General features: G+C 50.3%; 1 protein-coding gene across 1 annotated transcript; it reads left to right on the top strand.

Annotated features, from left to right (window-relative positions):
* Positions 1-3,027: 3,027 nt before the first annotated feature.
* On the top strand, positions 3,028-16,589 carry LOC144114113 (protein argonaute-4-like). Its single transcript, XM_077647609.1, has 4 exons — positions 3,028-3,073; positions 8,279-8,673; positions 13,726-14,614; positions 16,555-16,589. The coding sequence occupies exons 1-4, from the start codon at positions 3,028-3,030 to the stop codon at positions 16,587-16,589; spliced, it is 1,365 nt and encodes a 454-aa protein (XP_077503735.1).
* Positions 16,590-18,518: the final 1,929 nt, after the last annotated feature.

Below are 18,518 nucleotides of genomic sequence, written 5' to 3' on the forward strand. Positions count from 1 at the left end.
AGGGCAAAGCTTGTGCCCATTGTATCACCGGTGGGTACCCGGCGGCACTGGGGATCGAACCCCGCACCTCCCGCATGCGAGGCCGATGCTCAACCACTTGGCCACCGCTGCGGTCGATGCTGGGAACTCTATATGGTGACGAAACTGCGTTGCCGCACCGTTGTGCTGCTGCAACACCCTTCCAGACGGCTTCTGTTCGAATGTCGTTCAGTTCGCTAAGTACTGAGACACGATGCCGTAGCACTGGGCTACGAAAAATTGGTTGTGAGGAAAGGAAACAGAGAAGTAATTGTCTTACTTATCAGTGAAACAACCTGCTTTCAATCCAGCGCCCGTTCGAAAATAGAAGCGCTGGTACCGCCGTAGCGTTCTGCTACAATGAGGTGGTGGTTACAACTTTGTTTCCACCAAATGGAAGGGATTAGTTGGGGCTGGGGAGAGCCCAGGGTGGCCGCCAGCCAGGGGCGACCTCTTGAGCTCGCGTGATGAGGGCCAGCTGCGTTGTTTTTCTTGAACTGACCAAAAGCTTGTCCATTCCTCCGCCGAGGGAGCTGGGAAGTGTCGTCGGAGCGGGTTTGCTAGTGCATCCCCATACAATATGGCCTTGGGTGGCGTGCGTCCCGTCACCGCAGTGGGGGCATGCAGGGTGATATTCACCGTTGGTGGTTAAGAATGGCCTTTGTTAGTAGGCGTCTGAGTGCCGTGGCTTGCGCCCTGTCCAGGTCAGGGTGAGGGGTGGGATACGTGCAACTTAGCCCGAGATAAAAGTTAGTGATCTCCGCGTTGAGCGAGGCGCCTCGGCGGGGGCGTCCGCTCCCGTTCCCCGGTTGGTTAAACCTACAGTAAGCCACATTCACCTGTGCGTTTGTTCGAATGCCTCGCAGTTGCTGCGACACTGTTCAGATCATCCCTACTGTACGATCATCTACACTCTACGCATGATCCCTAGCCTCGAATGCCACGCTGTCCCATTTTGGTTTTTCTTTTGATCGCAGGTGTGGTTGGTGTTTTCAGCTGTAAATTGGGGGGGGGGGGGGAGGGGGGGGCTATCCCTTGCGGAAACTGTGTTGCTGTCGGCGCAATGTGTCATAACCGGAGTTGCAGACGAGGGAACATCCGCGAGTCCTTGAGCGAGAAAATGACACGTGGCCCTGGCAAACGGCGTCTCCGATATTGTTCCTTCTGTGGCCGCGTTTCCAGTGTGCTATTCCGAACAGGCTTGGTGTCGGTAGAGATAGCGTAGGCTGGCAAAGGGAAGGCCAAGATAAAACACTCCTTGGTGGCTTGTCCGCCCTCTAAGGATAGGGACGAAAGAGGAAGTGAAAAAAAAAACGCAGTGAGGAAGATGCAGCGTAATAGAGGGCTACGCAGTAATTTCGGCCGCTTGGCGTTCTTTAAGAGCACGCATGTTGCACAGCACGCGGGCGTTTTCGCAATATAAAGGTCCCCTGAGGTGTCTGAAAGAGAGCTGCTCGATTGAGCAGCGTAACAGTCGAAGGGCCGCCTATACAATAGATAGCAACGCTGCACTGCAGTGTTATAAATGTCCTACGCTAGAGCTGCAATTAGGCATGGATAGAGCAGGGGTGAAAAAGAGCATCTTTTGCTGAGACAGCCGTCGTCGCTTCTCCGGACGCAGTTGATGCAACGCACTATTCTCCTTTCAGTAGTTCCCCTCAAAGCTCCTTGAACTGTGCTTTGTTTGCAACGCGGCAGTGGTTGGGCATAGCTGGAGCCCGTCGGCAGGCCCGTGCACTTTCCTCTATCGTCCTGTAATCACAGCAACATGGATGGCTTAGGGAATGTATAACTTCGGACATGGATGTCTGCGATAATACAATGCCATCGAACGCCACCGTCGGAGATTGCCATCGAGACGCGTATCAGATATTAGGCGTATGCTAAAGTCGCCGCCTTGCGGTTTTTTTTTTTTTTCTCGCCTCGCACACAAGCAGCCGTCAAAGGTTGGCGGCTCCTCCTTACCGAGCGAGTGCTCCGGTTGTGACCAGCGAACCATGCTTCGAGACCTCCATCGAGAGCAATGGCCACCGCAACGACAGGACATAAACTGAGATTTGCGCCCGTGTGATGTTCGATGTCAGTGCAAGTTAAGATCCCCAGGTCGTCCAAGTTATTCCGGAGCCCTCCAATACGGCACCTCTTTCTTCCTTCATTCTCTTAGTACCTGCTTTATCCCTTCCCTTACGGCGCGGTTCAGGAGTCGCGGGTATGGGAGACAGATACTGCGCCATTTCTTCTCCCCAAATATTATTCAGACTGTCACCTCACATGTGGGCAGTAAAACATGTACACTCCTTACTCCGAGACTTAACCACGCTAGCACGTGGCAATAAAATGAATTAAACGGGTGCATTAAAAATACATAGAGACATAAATAAAACCTGAAATGTTGAGAAATCGCTACAGTTATTTATTTGCCGCTTTCTGGTGTCTCAGTCATATGGAAACGCACGGACTTGGACAAAATGGGAAATTAATGCTAGCAGCACTCGTCCCATTTTCTCACTTTGTACGTCGGTGACATCGGAATGCGCCTCTGTATTTTCCGAACTAGTCCCTCTCAGCAAAGTAGCCTATAGGACTAGCTGGGTTTCGAAGCGCAGTTACCCTCCACTTGTAGTCTTCGAGTTCCACAGCGCGCGGGCTCGAGACGTGTCGAGCCTTTGCGTTCCCATAAGGAGCAGTGATAGCGCGACATCATACGACAATTCCATTTGGTTCTATACATTTTTTTATGCGTTCTTGGATGCACTTGGAATCGCCGGCACGCGCATGACGTCTCCAGCCAATGACGACGGAACACGGAGCGTGGCGTCGCATGAGCCAATCGCAGAGCGGAGAAGGCCACTATAAAGGAGCAACACCGCAGCCTTCCTTCCCTTTCTTCTTCTCCAGTCGCTTGGCCGGCAGTGATTAAGAGGTGCAATTACCAGCTGTGCTTGTGGCTACGAAGAAAGGAATGTGTAGTGCCTCTCAATGTGCGCGCCGTTCTTCTTTAAAATTACAATGCACAACGGCAAGAAGAAAAGCGACTCAGCTGATGGGCGTCCAGGTGCGTAGCGTATTTCCTTTCGGTTCTGTGGCCTTCGCCGCGGCAGCCTGGTTTGGGTGCTCCCTTTGTTCATCTGCCGTCACTTGGTGGCTGCTTTAGGCCTAAGCTAGTAGGCTATGATGATTGTGTTCTAAAGCATTATATTTTTGCGAGACGGCTGAACGAAATACGTGAGCGTGGCTAGCCGGTTTGTTTCTCTATTATGCACCGTCGTTTTTATGTTAGCGTGAGTGACCGTGACTTGAGAGAGAAAAAAAAAACTGGTCTGGTTGAGTCGATGCGACCTCGACAGCCTTTAAATCGCGTTAAGGTTGGTTCACGTGCAAGCGACTGAGCGGCGCGTTGCAGCAAAAAATTTGCAAAATTTTGGAACCTCTTCACTCTGGCCGCTTGACCCGCCGCGACGGCTCGAAACGGCTTCGTGCGCCGCGGCGGCAGAAATCGCTAGCGTTTTCGCTTGCATGTGAAGTAGCCTTTGGACTGCGGACGTCGGTCGAGCTCCGGGTTCGCGCCACTCTGCGCGTCTCTTGTCCTCGTGCTTCCTAGTGTCGCCATATGCAACACCGGTAATTGGCGCGCTGCCCCAGGGCTGTGAAGAGCCTTGCTTGGTTCGAACAAAGCGCGCACGCTTAGTGAAATGGCAAAGCCTTCAGCTTGCTCAGTCTCGAACCTGCGTTGTGGACAATGCACTCTTTCGATATCATTAATATTCGTCTCTTGTTTGGGCCACAAACGTTTTTCATTGATGCTGCAGTCTCGGGAATATATGATCTAGCGGTAGCATTGCTACACGACAGAATGTATGCGGAATGGACCAAATTTCTAAATTCCAGGGATGCTACGAACGTCAGTGCTGACAGGCTATGTGAAATAACTAACCGAAAGGCAAAACCCAATACAAAGGATCGCGTCGCTTCGCTTCACATCATGTTTTTTTATTCTGTTTTTTTCTGAGAGTGCCAATTAAAGGGGGTCAATCCCAGCCGCGCATTTGTGACCGGCGGCGCGTTCCTGCCGTGAATGCGTTTTCGAACTTTCGCCTTGCGCATGCGCACTGTGCGTCTCGCCGCTCCTCGAGCACGCGCTTCTGCACGCGTAGCACGTGCGCCTGTGTGGTCCGGCCGTGCTGCTGACCTGACACGGGGCGGGTGCTGTGGAACGCTCTTCCGCTTGGTCAGTGCTTTGATCCACGGCACGTTTCCGAGCGCTGTTGTTCTTGATGCATAGCAACCCCTCCGCAGCTCCGCGCCCCAATCCCCTAAGCGCATTTGCGATTTCTTTATGGTTTATTTGGGTTTAACGTCCCAAAGCGACTTAGGCTATTAGGGACGCCGTAGAGATGGGCCCGGAAATATCGGCCACATGGGGGTTCTTTAACGTGCGCTGACATCGCACAGAACACGGGCTTCTAGAATTTCGCCTCCATCGAAAATCGACCGCCGCGTCCGGGATCCAACCTGCGTCTTTCGGGTATCGTGTTTCAGCGTCCTCTGTTTCCGCTGCATTTTTTGCTTGGGCTATCCGCATTAGCCGCCGCGCTGGCTCAGTGATTAGGGCGCTCGGCTACTGATCCGGAGCTCCCGGGTTCGAACCCGACTGCGACGGCCGCCTTTCGATGGAAGCGAAACGCAAAGGTGCCCGTGTGCTGTGCGATATCGGTGCACGTTATCGGTGGTCGAAATTATTCCGGACCACTGCACTATGGCACCTCTTTTTTCCTTTCTGCTCTCAGTCCTTCTAACTCTTCCCTTACGGCGTGGTGCAGGTGTTCACCGAGATATGCGGGACGGTTACTGCGTCATTTTCTTTCCTAAAAAACAATTTTCAGCCCCGACCCCGGCGGATGCGTTTTTATGGAGGAAAAACGCTAAGGCGCCCGTATGTTGTGCGATGTCAGTGCACGTTTAAGATCCCCAGGTGGTCGAAATTATTCCGGAGCCCTCCACTAGGCACCTCTTTCTTCCTTTCTTAATTCAAATTTATGCTTTCCCTTACGGCGCGGTTCAGGTGTCCAATGATATATGACAGATACGGCGGTAATTCCCTTCGCCAAGAAGCAATTACTATTATTATTATTATTATTGTTAATAATATTAATATTAATATTATTATTATTATTATTATTATTATTATTATTATTATTATTATTATTATTATTATTATTATTATTATTATTATTATTATTATTATTATTATTATTATTATTATATCAGCGATACCGACCGCGGCGCCTGTGTTTTCATGGGAGCAAAACGCTAAGGCGCCCGTGTGCTGTGCGATGTCAGTGCACGTTAAAAATCCCCAGTTGGTCCACATTATTCCGGAGACTCTCAGTACGGCATCTCTCTCTTCCTTTCTTCTTTCACTCCCTCCTTTATCCTTTCCCTTACGGCGCGGTCACTTGTCCAACGATATATGACAGATACTGCGCGATTTCCATTCCCTAAAAAACCTATTATTATTATTATTATTATTATTATTATTATTACTTCAGCAAATGTCTATCTTTCCCCGAATTGTGGTCACTATTTATCGCGACTGAGTGTGTTTTGCTTCTAGGTAAGAGTGTGCACTCTATGGTGCTGCCGGGTAAAATCAAGCCGCCTTAAGAAGTTGGCGTCCCGCTGTGGGGCACGATGAGTGGCAGGGTTTTGTTGTTGGGACTGAGGGAAGAATGAAAAGTTCAGGGGCCCGGCCACTGGCTCAAGCTGATCCACAATCGCTGCCACTTGCAGATAATCGCTGCCACGGGCAGACAGTATGAGAGTTAAAAGAGATAAGAGAGGAAATAATGAAAGAAAGGACGCGCGTCGCAACGACCGCGTCATCTGAAGTGACGACGACGGTTTAGCAACTGGTACCTCCGGTGACAAGGAGCCCTCGCGACATGTGCGAGAGCCCCTGCATCGCAGCTCAGCAGGTCCAGGCAGCCACCTGATCGTCCCCTTCCCGTGAAGTGACAGCTTTACTGCTACCCTCCGTAGCTCCTTCGCCGTGTACGCGAGTTTGACCTTGAACCGAGGAGAAAGCGCGTGACAGCTATGACGTCACTCAGCCGCCACCGTCGCGTTCATTGTGATCATTGGCGTTGACGGTGTTCTGGACTCCGTCACTTTTGAGGAAAGAAGGGAACTGGGCAAACGTTTCCCACAACCAGCATGTGCTGACATTCTCCGTGGGAGCAAGCGTTGTCCGCGGTAAGGTGCATTATTTACGCCCGATATATAAATGTAAATAAATATAATGTGGACTAGTTCAGCTAATCTAGGATATACAAAACAATAGATGTCGGCGTTCACTGTGTTCATTGGCGTTGACAATGTTCTAGACTGCGATGGCTTTGAGCAAAGGAATAATAATTGATTTTGGGGGAAAGGAAATAGCGCAGTATCTGTCTCCTATATTGTTTGACACCTGAAACGTGCCGTAAGGGAAGAGAAAAAGGAGGGAGTGAAAGAAGAAAGGAAGAGAGAGGTGCCGTAGTGGAGGGCTACGGAATAATTTCGACCACCTGGGGATCTTTAACGTGCACTGGCATCGCACAGCACACCGGCGCCTTAGCGTTTTACCTCCATAAAAACGCAGCCGCCGCGGTCGGCTTCGAACTCGGGAACTTCGGATCAGTAGCCGAGCGCTCTAACCACTGAGTCACCGCGGCGGGTAACTCCACTGACCCACGGAGCCAGTTGTGCGCCTTCCTTTTCGTGAAAATGAACGGCCTTTGCAAAGTTGTCAACACCAAAGAACTCTATGAGCGCCATCTGCTCACTTGTTTTGTTTGGTTTTTGAGGAAAGGAAATGGCACAGTAACCGTCTCACATATCTCGGTGGACACCCGAACCGCGCCGTAAAGGAATCGATAAAGGAGGAAGGGAAAAAAGAAAGAGAACTGAAAATTGAAACTTCGATTTTGAGGAAAAACGCGGCACTGCGCTGCGGCGGAACACCTGTGGCTTGGTTAGAGGGAACAGCTCGGTGCTACTAGTGGCGCATGCGCAGTAGTGACTAGGGAGCGAGAGAGGAATATCCGCGGCGAGGGGCACGATGTGACGTCATGTGCCTCCTCGGAGTACCGCCACGGCGAAATCGTAAGTTCGCGGCCAGTAAAGCTTTCGCTCTAAAAAATCGAAGGCCGATTACGGCGCACGGTAATTCGGAATTTAAGCGCAGTTCTTCGCAAGCTGCCTGTTACCGCTTGGCAGGTGTCGTGCTACGTTGCTAGCCACACTCCGGAATCGCCCGGTAGCAGCCGCCTTCCGGCTGTCCATTCCTCTCGCCGTGTCAGGTGGCGCTTCGCTCTGCTACTGCCTGCCAACACGTCAGCTGTCAGGTAGCATGTTACACTGACTACGACGCGGAACGTAGGAACGGGCGAGCTGCGCTCTAGAATAAAATAAACTAAAGAAGTCACTGCTGTTGAACACGAAGCGATAAGCTTCACCACGTTTGGTAAAGCAGTCGTCGCATAGGCCGGAGAAGAACATTGAATGACCTTCAGCCCAACCACGTTAGCCGTGTATGACCATACGTGGTACAGTTATGGCGTCGAACACTTGGCTCCTGACCTCGACTCATGACCTTTAAGTTGACCTCTGATGTTTGACCTTAGACATTGGGTGACATTTGGGTTCACCTTTGACCTTCAACACATTCAATGGAGGTGTAAGACCATGTGATACTACGTCTAAGCCACGTGGTTGTGTGGGTATATACTCTAGAACGGCTGTCCATCCAGGCGCTCCCATTGACGAGCCTGAGACGCTTAGCAAGCGTCTCAGGCTCAAGACGCTTAGCAAGGCAAGGAACAAGAGGTGCTCGTTATGACATGCATGACTCAAGCCAACAGTGACCGAACCAAAAAGCGTAGGGGATGTTTTTTATAAAATAATTTGTGGTCTTCATCAGTGGGGCTTAATAGGGCAATAACTTCTTAAAGAATCTCTTTGCGACGCTAAACACCCATAAAGAGACGAAACTTTTTAAAGATAATTGATTAGAAAGCAGAAGAAAAACAACCATTTGCCGCCGGTGCGGTCCGAAACCCATGACCTCTGAATTTCGCGTCCGGTGCTCTACCGAGCTAGGGCGACGGCTGTCCAGTCTTCTGCTTTCGGTGGTGTATATATGCGTGTCGTAACGATCGCTATGATCGAAAACGCAGCAGATATATCAAGCCGACGTCAAATGGGCATTTTCGGCTCGCAGCGGTGCCTTCCGTCAGCGGTGGCAACCAAGCCACCGTTTCGCCCCCCGGTCCGTCGCGGGTTTCGTTCGAGCAAGCACTGCAGCAGGGCTTTGCGGCCAGCCCGCAGCCGCGCGCCGTCAGCGGCAGCCAGACCCCCGCCGCCGAGCGCAGCGCTCAGCCCAGCGTGGAGCCCAGCGGCTACCGACCCATCTATGGGGCCGCCGCCGCCGCTGGTGCCGCCAACGTAGCTGCCAGCAGCCCCTGGCCTGCATCCGCGGCAGCCGCCGTGAGTGGCTGTCAGCCGGCAGCAGCTGCCCCACCACCGTCGCCGCCGTGCACGCCGCCCATTGCGGTGACAGAGCAAACACCCGAAGCTGGCGACAAGACCACGCCCGGCGACGATGTCAAGATCAGGGTGCGTACTGCTTGCCGAAAAGGGCTTCAACTTGAGCCATTTGCTATGTATCTCGTTTAACCTCGTTATAACAAAGTAAAAGTTCGTTCCCGGCTGTTACTTCGTTATATGCAGTGTTTACCGAGTTTCCGAGGGGAATCGTAATTACTTCATTACATCCATTATTTCGTTATAACTAATGCTGTACAGTTCGTTATGCCAGCGGTCTATATACAGTAGCACCTCTTTACAACGAAGTTGAAGGTTTCCGGCGATTACTTCGTTATAGCTGTAGCTTCGTTATATCCGCCCTAGGCCGAACTTCCACGTGCAAACATAATTTCTTCGTTATATCTGTTGTTTCGTTATAAACCGCTTCGTTACAAAGAGGTTCAACTGTGAGCTTGAAGGCTAGAGGAAAGCTCACCTCTCCAAAACATCGACTTACACGCAAGGTACGAGAACCGAACCCGGGTATAATACAACTGAAGAACGAAGCGGCATGTGCCTCTCGAAAGAGGCCCTCCAGCCAATGGCGATGACTGGTTTTCATGACGCCATGGTTTGTCAATCGTCTTGGACCTGTGTGACATCTCAGGGAGTTTCAGATGAAAGGAGATGAACCACCGTTTAAACAGATTGGCAGCGGCGTCCGCAGATTCGGCCGACGCCGTTGGCTGCAAGGCGTCCTTTGTAGGGCATCCGTCGCTTCTTTCTGGAGCTGCAGCCGACTATGCAGAGCTTAGTTTTTACTACTGAAAAGTGGTGTGGGCAGCAAGAATCGTGGTAGTGCATGACGCATAGGGCGCTCTTGAAGTGAAACAAGATTTACTCCGCTGACAAAGTCAAGATCACGAACAACGTTACGGAACCGCTACGACTTGCTTCCTTGGTCAACAATGAGGAGGACAAGGCGAGTGGGTGAAATTTAAAAGCGAAGTTTGTGTTGCAACGACCGTATTTAGATGAGTGGTTCGAACCCGACCGCTGCGGTTGCGTTTCGATGCAGGCGAAGCGCTAAGGCGCCCATGTGCTGTGCAATGTCAGTGTAGGTTGAAGATCCCCAGGTGGTCGAAATTATTCCGGAGCCCTCCACTACTGCATCTCTTTCTTCCTGTCCTCTTTCACTCACTCCTTTTTCCCTTCCCTTACGGCGCGTTCCAGGTGCCCACCGATATGTGAGAAAGATACAGCGCCATTTCCTTTCCCCAAAAACCAATTTTCAAATTTCACAGATTCTTCTGAGGTTCAGGGCCTCAGTCGTCGCCTGGATAAAGGGTGGCTCAAGCAATAGGTGCGTAGTCAGGTTTAGCCTTTGGGTTCAGTACTTACACACCGGCGGCCGAGTGTTGTGTTGCCACCGTGAGAAATTGTTTTTAAAGCGAAAGCTTTACTGGTCGCAGGTTGAGCTGTTTCGCGTGATACCTGGACAGCCGTGCTGCGCATGAACAAGGAGCAGTGACAACACAGAGCGCATTTCTCTCCCTAATCACTACTGCGCATTCGCCGCTAGTAGCACCGAGCCACAGGTGTCCCGCCGCTGCGCACCGCCGAGCCTTTCCTCAAAATCCAACTTTCAATTTTGTTCTCTCTTTCCTCTTTCCCTGCCTCCTTTATCCCTACCTTCACGGTGCGGTTCGGGTGTCCACCGGGATGAGAGACGTTTACTGTGCCATTTCTTTTCCTCAAAAACCAAACAAAACAAGTGAGCCGACGGCGTTCATAGAATTCATTGGCGTTGACAACTTTGCAAAGACCGTTCATTTTCATGAAAGGAAAGACGCACAACCGGCTCCGTGGGTCAGTGGAGACCTCAATCTCGCTTTCGCTTTTATATCCTGGATTAGCGGGGCTAATCCAACCCGCCGCGGTGGCTCAGTGGTTAGGGCGCTCGGCTACTGATAAATAATAATAATAATTGGTTTTTGGGGAAAGGAAATGGCGCAGTATCTGTCTCATATATCTTTGGACACCTGAACCGCGCAGTAAGGGAAGGGATAAAGGAAGGAGTGAAAGAAGAAAGGAAAAATAGGTGCCGTAGTGGAGGGCTCCGGAATAATTTCGACCACCTGGGGATCTTTAACGTGCACTGACATCGCACAGCACACGGGCGCCTTAGCGTTTTTCCTCCATAAAAAAGCAGCCGCCGCGGTCGGGTTCGAACCCGGGAACTCCGGATCAGTAGTCGAGCGCCCTAACCACTGAGCCACCGCGGCGGGGCGGCTACTGATCCGGAGTTCCCCGTTTCGAACCCGATCGCGGCGGCTGCGTTTTTATGGAGACAAAACCCTAAGGCGCCCATGTGCTGTGCGATGTCAGAGAACGTTAAAGATCCCCAGATGATCGAAATTATTCCGGAGCCCTCCACTACGGCACCTCTTTCTTCTTTCACTCCCTCCTTTATCGCTTCCCTTAGGCGCGGTTCAGGTGTCCAACGATATATGAGACAGATACTCCGCCATTTCCTTTCCCTAAAAACCAGTTATAATTATTATTATTGAGCTAATGCAAATTATTTTTTGGCGGGGGGGCAGTACCGGTCGCAGTTCATGGCGCAGTACCTGTCTCACATATAGGCGGACGCCCGTAAAGCGCCGCAAGGGAAGGGACAAAGGGGGGGGGGTGGAAGTAGAAAGGAAGAAGTGCCGTAGTGGAGGGCTCCGGAATATTTGCGACCACCTGGGGATCTTTAACGTGCTCTGACATCGAACAGCACACAGGCGCCTTAACGTTTCGCGTCCATCGAAACGCAGCCGCCGCGGTCGGGTTCGAACCTGGGAACACCAGACAGCAGCCGAGCGCCCTAACCACTGAGCCACCGCTATCAGTGTATTGTCTTTTTTATCCATGCGTTATATGGGCTTTTAATCCGAGCGAAATTATGCACTGTCGGGCCCAAATATCCACTCTGGCAAAGTGATGTTTCCTTGGCCTGTAGCTGCAGTTGATTCTTTTAAATTACCCGTCTGCACATTCTCCTTTCACAGAAAGATTCCTGTTATTCATCTTTCGCTGTTAATGGGCGGCTGCGGCGTCTTTCCGACTTCCACGAATGCAGAAATTTCCACTGTAGTTCCTTGTGCCGAGCTTCGCCGCCGGGCGCCGGTTTGTTTAATCACGAATAATTAAATTCTTCAAATTTTGTCGCCCCGATCGGGACGATTTCTGTGGGCGACCTTGGACGTGTGACGTCACCAGCTGCATGCCCCTCGACATTTGCTAGGAGTTTGCTCAAGAAGAAGAAAATTATGTCCTTTGTTTTTGGTCATTTCACGCAACCAGTGGTCTGTCGCTTAGTCTCCAGTTTAGTCAGTCAGAGCGACGAGAGGTTCTGCAACAGTATGCATGACGACTAGCTTCTATCATGACGCCATACTTTGGGAGAAACCCAGTTTTGGTTTCCGCGTTCCTTGTTTTTCCTCTTTTAAAGGGCTTCTACTCAGGTTTTAATAACAATAATATTTGGTTTTGGGGGAAAGGAAATGGTGCCCCGCCGCGGTGGCTCAGTGGTTAGGGCGCTCGACTACTGATCCGGAGTTCCTGGGTTCGAACCCGACCGCGGCGGCTGCGTTTTTATGGAGGAAAAACGCTAAGGCGCCCGTGTGCTGTGCGATGTCAGTGCACGTTAAAGATCCCCAGGTGGTCGAAATTATTCCGGAGCCCTCCACTACGGACCTATTTGTTCCTCTCTTCTTTCACTCCCTCCTTTATCCCTTCCCTTACGGCGCGGTTCAGGTGTCCAACGATATATGAGACAGATACTGCGCCATTTCCTTTCCACCAAAAACCAATTATTATTATTATTAAAGGAAATGGCGCAGTATCTGTCTCATATATGGTTGGACTCCTGATTGAAAAACGGTTTTTGAGGCACAGAGAAGGGACTCTTAAGAAATGTGATGGGAATGGGAACACAATACCACGTCTAAACACATTCAAAATCGTCCGCAATTACCATATGAGTGGTTCAGAAACTTTGCAAGAAATGCTTCTACAGCTGTGGCGCCATCATGGCCTTGGTTCCCTGAATAAAGAAATTAAGGGAGAGAAATTTTTGTTGAACATCCTGACCACGCAGTGCGGTTCCCTTATTTTGCAATCGTCCCGATCGTCCATGTCATAGGTGCTCTAGATGGCACAAGGCTCTGAAACACCTTCCGAGGAAAGTACAGGGTCGGTCAGAAGTTCTCAGGCCATAGGGTGTTTTTGAGTTGCATAATCAGGCAGACATGACACCCCCAAAGGCTCAAAATATCTGTAGAGGGCGGAAGAGGTATCGTTCTATATACTCTGCGAACCCTGATAGCTTTTTTGGCATCTTAAATGCAACGATATGCCGATGAAAAAAGCAAACCCCGTGGCCCCTGAACTTTTGACCAACCGTGTACATAACCTGGCTCAACCACTACGTTCTCTCGTCACAAACACCTGAACCAAATATTTCTACATTGAGCACAGTACCCACAATACCGAGCGAAGGTTGGCGAGCTCTTTCCAGCGACTTTTTCACGCCCGCGCAAATCTCCACCTCGCTCTCGTGCGTATTTCTGTTCAGATCTGTCTGTCAGTTAGATTCAGAAGTAAAGCAGCTACTATGGCCGGTGCCAGTAATAAGCGTCGGTTCAGCGGGTCAGAAAGGCCCCGCTCCCCCCCCCCCCCCCTACACACACACACGCCGGGGGAATCCCCGAACGGGACGGCAGCCGGCGGTTGGGCCGAGTGGGTAGGGCTGGTTGAAGAGCGCCGACCTGTGAGCAAGAAACGAGTGGCGAAAGGAGATGGAAAGGCTCGAAGACGCTCAAATTTAAATTTTACTACAGATAAATTCGCTTGCGCAAAACGTTTATAACGTTCTCACTTTAAGGTATTCATGAAGTGCCGTCCTTTAACGGGCTCGCTACAACACACAGGGTGCAGGAGGCTTTTCCCATTAATACTCACCGGAACCGGTCCTGCACTGTAGTGTAGACCGAAGACCATTCGGCCTAACTTATGTGATGCTCAACACACGAAACAGTGCATGCCTACTTATTTCTTCATGCCCTGCTCTAATTACCACCAATTACGGCGCAGGAGCTCGAGCGAACCCTGCCCTCTAACTTCCCGCGGCGGCCCGCCCACGGCCAGCTGGGCCGGACCATACAACTTCTTGCCAACCACTTCAGCATTGAGATACCGACTGGCAGCGTCTACCACTACGACGTCGACATCTCCTCGGAGACTGCCCAGGAGACCAAGGTTCCTGAGCAGAATAAGTACGGATGTCTCAGCACGAAGATCAACAGGATTGTCATCGAGCTCCTAGTAAAGAAGTACCGGCAAGACCTGGCCAACTGCATCCCGGCTTTTGATGGCCGCAAGAACCTGTACACGCGCCGCCAGGTCAACTTTCGCGAGCGGACATTCACTGTCGACCTCGAGGAAGACCAAAGGTCCCAGAAGTTTATAATCAAGATCCAGTACGCGGCCACAGTGAACCTGGAGGCCCTGCATGACGTCTTCGAAAAGCGCGTACAAACTGTGCCCCAGGAAGTCCTCCAGGCCATAAACATCGTCTTGAGGCACAGCCCCTCGATCAACCTTGCACCGGTTCGACGCTCGTTCTTCAGACCGCCGGGACCCAACGAGCACAATGACCTCGGAGGAGGCCGGGAGGTGTGGTTTGGCTACTACACGAGTGTTCGACCCGCCCAATGGAAGCCCATGCTTAACGTCGACATGTCAGCAACAGCATTCTACGAGTCGCTTCCACTGGTCGACTTCATGTGCAGGTTCTTAAGCGACAGCCGTCGTGTGTTGACGCCCGCGGACTTCCGGTCATTGCGGGACAACCAGTACGTGCGCCTGAATAGGGAGCTCAAGGGACTCCGTGTCAAAGTGACGCACCTTCCGCACCCGCGCAAGTACAAAGTGGTCAATATCACGAGGGAACCTGCGAAGGACATCTATTTTGAATCAGAAGGTAGTCATATCTCTTTCGCCGACTACTTCCAGAGCCGCTACAGGCGCTTGTCGTACCCGAACTTCCCTTGCGTGCAGAGTGGCAGCCCGACGCATCCAGTCTACACTGGAGGTGTGCGAGCTGGCCGAAGGCCAGCACTGTCGGAAGAAGCTCGACGAGAGTCAGACCACCGAGATGATCAAGCGCACGGCCAAGCCGCCAGCCAAGCGCTTCCACGAGATTCGTCAGTCTGTGCGCGACATGGTCAGCAGCTCGGACAAGTACCTACGAGAGTTCGGCGTCAAGATCAACACTGAACCCACTCAGGTTGTGGGCAGAGTGCTCGACCCGACGGGGTGGGCAAGTTCCGCAACGTTCCTCCCTGCACGACCGTCGTCGTCGTTGTTGTTTCGTCTAATACGATTTATTCGATTTTAATCTCCTCTTATAGTCGCGAATCTGTAATGTTAATAAATCTGTCAATAAATAATAATGTCATTAAATCTGGTGGACGTGTAGCGCCAGCTCCGTAAATAATGGCATAGGCAAACCTAAGGCTACTAACATCTGCGGTTACTTCTAGTGCGCATGTGGCACGGCTAATAAAAGGCCACACACACCACGACCGTCGACTCGGTGGTCGCGCACCCGCTGGACTTCGGCTCACTTCGGCGTCCAGGTACGCGACCTCTTCTCCGCTCTTGTTGCGACTGTCAGCGGGAACAAATGGTCTGCGGTGTTTCATACATATCGCTCGAAGTTCCGTTGCCCATGGTTCCATATCCTATAAGCATATTAGAATAAATGGGCCCCCTTCTACTGTACAGGCAGGGGCATATTGGTTTACATTCTTTTTTTCTGGCTGCCCCACCATACTTTTTGTCCGAGTTGAGGCCCTGGGCTGCAGCCGCCCCCCCCCCGCCCCCCCCCCCCCCTTAATCCATCGCTGCTCAGAAAGTTTATTGACGCACCAAGCCTACATTTTCGAACTGTTTAAGTACCCTGCGCCCCGGCGCCAGTGGTTATTCCCGACTTCCTGACGAAGGCCTACAGCGCCACTTACCAACGGCGCAGCTCGACTACCGCCTTCAGCGTTCAACACACCGCGTCAAGATGTCGCTCCTTTCTGCTCCCCTATAGGCTGCCTCGATGCCCGCGCTTCCGTTTCAAAGCGGGGACACCGACTCTTTTCGCCGCCATCTTGGTTCTTTCCAATTCGGAGGCGCAGGGCGTGCAGATTAACTATCGGGCAGAAAGAAAGGGGCGCGGGCGTATGAGGGCGATACCACCGTTATTTAAATGCAAATTTTCTGCTTTACCATCTATTGAGCATTTTGTTTGCATAAACTGTTCAGTTCCAGAGTGGTTGTGGCGACACTTTTCGCGTGCATCACAACCTGATGTTGGCAAGATTTGCATCTGAGGTTACCCCTTTTTATTTACTCATTTCACTCGTACACGTCATACAAACATTACTGGAATTGCACACTTGGATGAAATTTATTGTTTGCAGTACTTTCGTAACAATTTTGTTTCTTATTGTGTGTTTCCGGTCAGATTTATAAAACTAGGAGAAAAATGAGGAGACGCCGCGTAAGTTCGCCGAAAGCAGCTCACGTCCTAACGGAAGAGCAAGAAATGCACTAAAAACAGTCTTCAACAATCAAACACGTTTTATTTGTAAAATAATCACTCATACTCCACATTATGAGGTCTCAACGAGGTTATAAGGCTGAAATGTAATTGCCTTACTGGAGGCTCCTACCTGCTACAGTCTTGCTAGCGTAACGCTCAGCTGGCTTTTCTGGAGTGTTAAGCCATCGCAGATAGATCTGAAGCCTTGTGGACACAAAGCGCTGAAGAAGTTTTTCGATCACATCTTTGTGCTGACAACATGGGTTTTCTGGCAAGGTTACATTGTTTGCAATAATTTCCTTCAGTGCTTTCAATGGTGTTCTTAGATGGCTCAGATTTTGAGCTTCAGCAAAGGACTTGAAGGCGCTCTCACATTTTAAAAGAAAGTCCAGCACTTGTCTGCTTGCATAAATTAAATTCCTGCTACCTTTAACATATTCCTTTAGTTGAGTAAGGTGGTGTTCCGGTCCAGGTTCTTCTGCCACTAGCATGCGCATGCATAGCAGTGTTCCACAGTGCGGACAATTGGTTTTAACAAGAAGCCCGCCAAGTGGGCGAGCACATCTTCCTCAAGAGAAGACACTTCCTCTAAGTCAAGAACGAAGTCTCTTCTCTCATCGCTCTCTTCCGACTGGATGATACTTTGAAACTGTTTAATTTCTGGTGAGAGCAAATCGACAAGGTAGGTGCTGTCATCGATTGTGTATCCAGACGCTTTCGGTACCTTGAGGAACTGGCTCACCGACACTATTCTTAGTGCGTTTTTCAAATCGTAAGCACTCGGTACTGGACTCATCATTCGTACTACAGAGAACAGGTTTTCAAGGCAGTCTTGAGCGAGCCTTCCAGTCAGCACAAATGTGTACCCGCGCTCGTTAATAAGAGCAGCATGTAGTTTCATTACCACTTCCGTTGACATCAAGACGCCAGACTGGCATGGCTTCCATACACCCTTGATGCCAATGTTGAGACCCCTGATCACATCTGAAGCAAGACTCAGAGTTGATATGGCTTGCTTGTATTTTGCGTCATCGAGATGGCTCAAAGCAACTACGGGATGGCGAGCTGTCATGAGCGTGTACCATTGAAAGATAAGCTCAAAGAACCATGCTGTTGTTTCAGCTTCAGGAGGAAGCATTTTTTTTTCAATCCAGAACCGAATAACTGGTGGTACCTCTCTGAAAAACTGTACGGCAATGCCAACCTTCATTTTCGTGAAGTGGCCATTTGATATGTGAACATCACATCACCAATGGGAGCAATAAGTTCATAAAAAACAACAATGAATCCACCCTGAAAGCAGACGGCCCACAGAGCTTGTTACCCATGAGAGCCACGTGATTAAGGAACTGGCAATGACAACACAATAAGTGCATGTCATGGGAAGCACAAGACCCCTGCTGCTAATAATTTGTAATAGTTTTGACCTAATTAAGGATTCAATAATCAGTGAGTCCAATAGAGTAATAAAATATACGCTTGCATATTACAAACACGCGTGTAAGTTCCGCCGATCTTCTACATAATGAGCAATACATGCAATGCAACATATGCACACTCCTTGAGCAAAGCTTAAACGAGTGCAGTCTGCGGAAAACAAACACGAAAAATTCGCGCGACTGCAAACTTTATAAGATTTTTCACAATAGCAAAAGATAAAAAACAACAAATTCATGTTTACGTACGCCTAAAATCGAAGAGAGTAGGCAAGGCGTTCCATTTGAGCAGCCGTCGTCCATCCAGACGATTTAATTCATATTGATCCTGCCCAAAGTGGAGCTGTAAGAATGAAAAAAGAAGCACAGCATGTCATTGAAAGATGAGGTGGCAAGCAGAATCGTAAGGCACTTTCTTCACACACACCCCAGTCGACGAATAAATAAACCCCTCATGCCTATCGAGATCAATGCACGAACTCGGAAACGAACCGAGTTTATAAGCGCCCCAATACTTCTAGATAGAAAAAAAAATGCGCAGTTCGCACGTCTAGAAAAAACCTACGCCGTTGCAACGAGTCAAACACGGCGATCGCACCATATTGCAGCGTGATCACTACAAAAGGCACGCCAACATATGCATGCTGCTGTATTGAGATGATGAAAAGCAATAGAAAATGACATTATTCATAATAGTGTATCACAAAATCATGAGCCTTACCTCACATATCTTAGTTGTATCCGTCGGTTCCCAGCCGTCACGTTTTACTTGCGCTGCCCATTTCTTTCTTCGTTCAGCATCGCGGGGGAAACGAAATACCCGCTGCCCTTTTGCGCTCGATCCAGTGCACAGA

Source organism: Amblyomma americanum, chromosome 1 (assembly GCF_052857255.1).
Source record: "Amblyomma americanum isolate KBUSLIRL-KWMA chromosome 1, ASM5285725v1, whole genome shotgun sequence".
Lineage (NCBI taxonomy): Eukaryota > Metazoa > Arthropoda > Arachnida > Ixodida > Ixodidae > Amblyomma > Amblyomma americanum.